Below are 5,294 nucleotides of genomic sequence, written 5' to 3'. Positions count from 1 at the left end.
GGAAAAAGTTCTTCAATCTTTAAAAAAAGTTTCTTGAATTTTTAAAAAAGTTCCAGATTTTGAAAAAAGTTTATCGAATTTGGAAAAAAATCATCGGATCTGGAAAAATTCATCGAGTCTGAAAAAAATTCATCGAGTCTGAAAAAAGTTCATATATTCTGAATTTTTTATCAATTTTTGAAAATAGTGCACACATTTACTAAAATAAAAAATAAAACCGAACAATACCGTCCCAGGAAAACAGAAAAAAAAAAGAAATAAATCAAACAAAATCGTTCCAAGAAAGAAGAGAAAAAGGAAAAGGAAGAAAACAAATGAAATGTTGTAAGTAAACACAAATGTGAGGTGGCTGGGTTGCTTAGCGGAGCATGCATATAACCAGGAAGTCGCGGTTCGAATCACACCCATGAACGCAGGTTGTTTGCCCGTTAAAAGAAAAAGGAAAAAAAAAGAAAGATGGCTGGCCCAACTAGATACGCGTGTGAGCGGCCGTTTGCAAAAACAATAGAAACGGCCGCCTGAAGCGTCAAATAGGGAATGCCGGCGCTTAAGGCCCTGCTTAGGAGGTCTCGTGGCCATGGTGTCTAGCCCATCATATATTCCCACCTTTTTTGTCCATGACATATCGTCATGCAAAAGGAAGGCATTAGTCAAGAGGGATGTGGAGAAATCAGTGACGAAGGAGAACTAAAACACCATTTGTCTTGTCCAAAGATCAAGTTTGACGATTACTACACAGCACTGACTAATACTTCTTCCTTTTGAAATTACTCGTCTAAAAAATGAATGTATCTAGATGTATTTTAGTTATAGATACATCCATTTTTATCCATTTTTGTGACAAGTAATCCGAACGGAGGGAGTATGAACCAGGGGTGAAGGTCACAAACGATCGCTCCTTCACGGCACCGCCCATCCAATCCGACATCCGAGCGCTTAATTGGCCACCGAGAGTGATGGCACGCCTACTTAAACCACCCACCCTCGACCTCCACCAAACCCCACACGATCTGTGACCACTCAGACAAGCTGTGTGCCCAGCCGGTCACCATGGCCACGGTAAGGAAGGCATTAGTCAAGAGGGATGTGGAGAAATCAGTGACGAAGGAGAACTAAAACACCATTTGTCTTGTCCAAAGATCAAGTTTGACGATTACTACACAGCACTGACTAATACTTCTTTCTTTTGAAATTACTCGTCTAAAAAATGAATGTATCTAGATGTATTTTAGTTATAGATACATCCATTTTTATCCATTTTTGTGACAAGTAATCCGAACGGAGGGAGTATGAACCAGGGGTGAAGGTCACAATCGATCGCTCCTTCACGGCACCGCCCATCCAATCCGACATCCGAGCGCTTAATTGGCCACCGAGAGTGATGGCACGCCTACTTAAACCACCCACCCTCGACCTCCACCAAACCCCACACGATTTGTGACCACTCAGACAAGCTGTGTGCCCAGCCGGTCACCATGGCCACGGTAAGGAAGGCATTAGTCAAGAGGGATGTGGAGAAATCAGTGACGAAGGAGAACTAAAACACCATTTGTCTTGTCCAAAGATCAAGTTTGACGATTACTACACAGCACTGACTAATACTTCTTCCTTTTGAAATTACTCGTCTAAAAAATGAATGTATCTAGATGTATTTTAGTTATAGATACATCCATTTTTATCCATTTTTGTGACAAGTAATCCGAACGGAGGGAGTATGAACCAGGGGTGAAGGTCACAAACGATCGCTCCTTCACGGCACCGCCCATCCAATCCGACATCCGAGCGCTTAATTGGCCACCGAGAGTGATGGCACGCCTACTTAAACCACCCACCCTCGACCTCCACCAAACCCCACACGATCTGTGACCACTCAGACAAGCTGTGTGCCCAGCCGGTCACCATGGCCACGGTAAGGAAGTACTCTCACCTCCTCCTTCTCCTCGTCCTCCTCATTCTTCCATGGATTCTGCTGCCCCCATCTTGCTCGGTTTTGGTGAGGATTGAGGGCCTGATTGGATTGTCGTTTTCCACGCTTCTACACCTGTAAAATATACAGACATCAGTCCGTCGTTTTTTTCAGTTGGAAATCACATAGGGCTGGTGAAGCGGGGCCTGAGGGGGATTAAGTTCCTTGCAAATCCCCGCAAACATAAAAATAAGTAAAATCTTGCAAGTCAAAATCTGCCTAAACCACCTTCAGTTAACACAACATGGCCTCAGGCGTGCATGACGAGCTTAATCTGGCTCTTGGCAGGAGGGAGCCAAGCACACGCACATCAGGTTCAGGCTCCAGGTCGACATGCAGTGCCGGTGCATGGGCTGCATCGACAAGATCGACAAGGCCATGGCCGCCATCCGAACCTTCACAGGTACGCGCCTGACCCATCTTGCTTGGTTTACCTGTTTTCTGCTTGACTTTTTGGTTTGACAGGGGTTGAAACGTCGGTGGGAGACGTCGGGACTGGGGTCGTGGCCGTGGCGGGGAAGGTGGACCCAGCGGAGCTCTGCCAGTGGCTCAAGAGGAAGACAAGGAAGGACGTCAAGATTGTCCGCCCTCGTCGACCGTCTGACAATCGTAATAAGCAGGTATGCATCCCTCTTTTCTACTCCCTCCGTTCGGAATTACTTGTCTCGGAAATGGATGTATCTAGAACTAAAATATGTCTAGATACATCCATTTTCGCGACAAGTAATTCCGAACGGAGGGAGTACTTGTACTGCAGAATGAAGGAAGCTTTGTGTAGTAGCCAAATGGGGAGCTGTGATATGTATTGTACTTTGGTATCCTCTGTAAACGGCGACAAGGATCATGTGTACTCTGTTCTTGCCAGAATGATGATACAAACACCTTGCATGAAACAGAAACCAGAAAAGGTGGTATTGGGATAAACCGTTTTGAAACAGGGGAAAAAGAAAACAAGATGAAGCTCTACATGTCCAAACACTTAACTTGAACCGCTGCCAGTTTTCACCACTTAAGGGAGTGAACTGTTTCCTATTTCAACAATTACTTCCACAACTAGGACTAAACTGCTACTTACTTGTTTGCAGAAAAGAAGCAGGGACACACCGCCTTCAGCTCCACCGTTACCGCAACACTTGTCCAGGGCTCTACCGACGTCAAGAGTTCACTCTGACCACAAGGATCTGCATATGATTGAGAAGAAGATCAGGGACCTCGACAAGGCCAGGGATACGTTGAAGATGAGGAACCTGAAGAATGAGCTGACTGCTGCCAGGTGTAAGCTCAAACAGTCAAGAGAAGTGATCAGCAATGGCAAGAAGGCTCTCCTAGATGGTGCTCTGATCCAGCTCCACGCGTACAAGAAACTAGAATCACTCAGTCGGCTCACTATATGAGTGAGCTGACCACGCTTTTCGCCATTATTATACTCTATAGCATGAGAATGGTCCGCCGGTGTAAAACTTGTTGCTGCCTAGTCTCCAAAATAAAACTTTCTTGAGGTTTTTATGCATCTCTGAAGCCTAATGTTATTGCATTGTTGTTACAACTGTCAACAAGCCATATGGGGTGTAAATTTCCTGCCATTACAGCTATTATCCTGCTTGATGTTTTGGTATATCTGTAAATGCATTTCATTTAAAGCGTACTGAAATCTGATTCAGAAACACTGCAGAGTTATCTCTGTTTCATTTAAATGTTACTGAAACCTGATTCAGAAACGCAGCAGAGTTGTCTCTGTTTAGATACAAGTTTAGTTTCAGCAGTGATCTTGCAACAAAGCAAACTGATGTATTGTTTGTCTGAAGTGTCAACAAGTCATGGAGTGTAAATTTCCATGCCACAACAGCAGTTACCCTACTTGATCCTTTGGTACATTCGTTACCACATTTCATTTCATTTTACTGAAATCTTATTCAGGAACACTGCAGAGTTACCTCTGTTTAGATACAAGTCATGTTTCAGCGGTGACCTTGCAACAAGGCAAAGTATTAGATGTTCATACTTGAAACATGGATACAACTAGCTGGGAGCAGAGAACTACAACAGTGAAGCAACATCAAATATCATGTTGAATTCAAAGCACTGAAAGCACTCAAACACCTGCACCTTATTTGTAGCATCTTACGTTTAGAAGGAGCATGAGGGCAGAGAGTTGGAGGGACGCACTGATGCTCATCAGACGTGCCACCTATGGTCCCCGTTGTCGTCTACGTGGAGGTTGACGCCGTGGCTGCGGAGCGCGTTGAGGATGGCCCAGACCTTGGTGCGGTTCTTGAAGCCCTTCTTCTCGACCTCCTTGGCAGCGTCAGCGTGGATGGGCTCGTGGGCCAGGCCGTCCACCCGGAGGCGCATGGCCAGCACTTCGCCGACGGCGGCGGCCGCCTTGGCGTTGCAGGCGCGGCCGCACTCTAGCCCGTCCCGGAGGGGCTTCTCGACGGTGGAGGCGGTGACCACGACGCGGCCGCTCTGCCGGTCCACCACGTTGGCCGTCACGTACTTGAGCGAGATGAAGAGCCGCAGCACGTACCGCTTGGCCTGCGCCATGAGGACCCGGTCCGCCGCCGCGAGAGCAGCCGAGGACGCGCCTGGCACGCTTGGGGGCGGTCGAACGCCTCTGCGGCGTTTCGACGAGCACCTGGGGGGCGCCCGGTGCGACCGGCCGAATGAGGCTGTAGCGGGACGCGGAAGGACGGCGAGACAGGGCCGGGAGGACCGCCGGTGGGCGAGGCCGGATGAGTATCGACGCTGAAGGAGGAGGGAGGCGGGGGCGGGGCGGAGCGGCGTCGACCGGCGTGGTGTAGCCGTCCGCACAGGAGAAGGCGAAGCAATTTCTGAGCGGGGCAGTCCTGCAGTGCGAGAGTCCGGCTACTATCCGATTGTCAGAGAAATTGGATATTTTACCCCACTTTACTTCTTCATTGGATAATTTGCCCCCCCTCAGAGGCTATCAGGTGGGGCCCGGGGCCACTATCATTGAGACAATCAAAGGGCAAATCATCCAACCCCTTGTAAAGTGGAGCAAATCATCCAATCCCCCCCGATTGTCAAGGTCAGAAGACAGTGGGTGGTTTATCACGTAGCTCGTGTGAACCACACCCATTCCATGGGAAAGTATCAGGACTCCCATTCTTGGGGTACTCCCGATGTTCCAAGTTAAAAAAAAAACATTCATAAATGTTTCAAAAAAAAATCGAAAAACAATGTGAATGTTCGCAAGGAATATAGCTACAACCCCTAAAAAATTCAGGTCCAAACTCGAAATACACATTAAGAAAAAAAAAGTGAAATCTGGCATGAATAGTGTAAACAAAAAGACAAAATCAACATT

General features: G+C 47.3%; 2 protein-coding genes across 5 annotated transcripts; one reads left to right on the top strand and one right to left on the bottom strand.

Annotated features, from left to right (window-relative positions):
• Positions 1 to 1,005: 1,005 nt before the first annotated feature.
• Positions 1,006 to 3,576, top strand: LOC119322825 (heavy metal-associated isoprenylated plant protein 9-like). 4 transcript variants are annotated; one of them, XM_037596361.1, is made up of 5 exons: positions 1,862 to 1,909; positions 2,081 to 2,159; positions 2,255 to 2,369; positions 2,432 to 2,586; positions 3,052 to 3,576. In XM_037596361.1, exons 3-5 carry the CDS (start codon positions 2,300 to 2,302, stop codon positions 3,358 to 3,360), a joined length of 534 nt encoding a protein of 177 aa, XP_037452258.1. In that variant the 5' UTR covers positions 1,862 to 1,909; positions 2,081 to 2,159; positions 2,255 to 2,299; the 3' UTR covers positions 3,361 to 3,576. The 4 variants fall into 4 exon arrangements, with proteins under 4 accessions (XP_037452257.1, XP_037452261.1, XP_037452256.1 ...); XM_037596360.1 differs by lacking the exons at positions 1,862 to 1,909; positions 2,081 to 2,159 and adding an exon at positions 1,006 to 1,059; XM_037596364.1 differs by lacking the exons at positions 2,081 to 2,159; positions 3,052 to 3,576 and adding an exon at positions 2,832 to 3,045 and having other exon boundaries at positions 1,668 to 1,909.
• Positions 3,577 to 3,681: 105 nt separating this feature from the next.
• Positions 3,682 to 4,827, bottom strand: LOC119322827 (50S ribosomal protein L18-like). Its single transcript, XM_037596365.1, has one exon. The coding sequence runs from the start codon at positions 4,508 to 4,510 to the stop codon at positions 4,142 to 4,144; it is 369 nt and encodes a 122-aa protein (XP_037452262.1). The 5' UTR covers positions 4,511 to 4,827; the 3' UTR covers positions 3,682 to 4,141.
• Between the last annotated feature and the right edge of the window lie 467 nt (positions 4,828 to 5,294).

This window comes from Triticum dicoccoides, chromosome 6B, assembly GCF_002162155.2.
Source record: "Triticum dicoccoides isolate Atlit2015 ecotype Zavitan chromosome 6B, WEW_v2.0, whole genome shotgun sequence".
Classification (NCBI taxonomy): domain Eukaryota; kingdom Viridiplantae; phylum Streptophyta; class Magnoliopsida; order Poales; family Poaceae; genus Triticum; species Triticum dicoccoides.
Note: the sequence above shows the minus strand (reverse complement) of the source record. Positions and strands in the feature narration are given on the sequence as shown.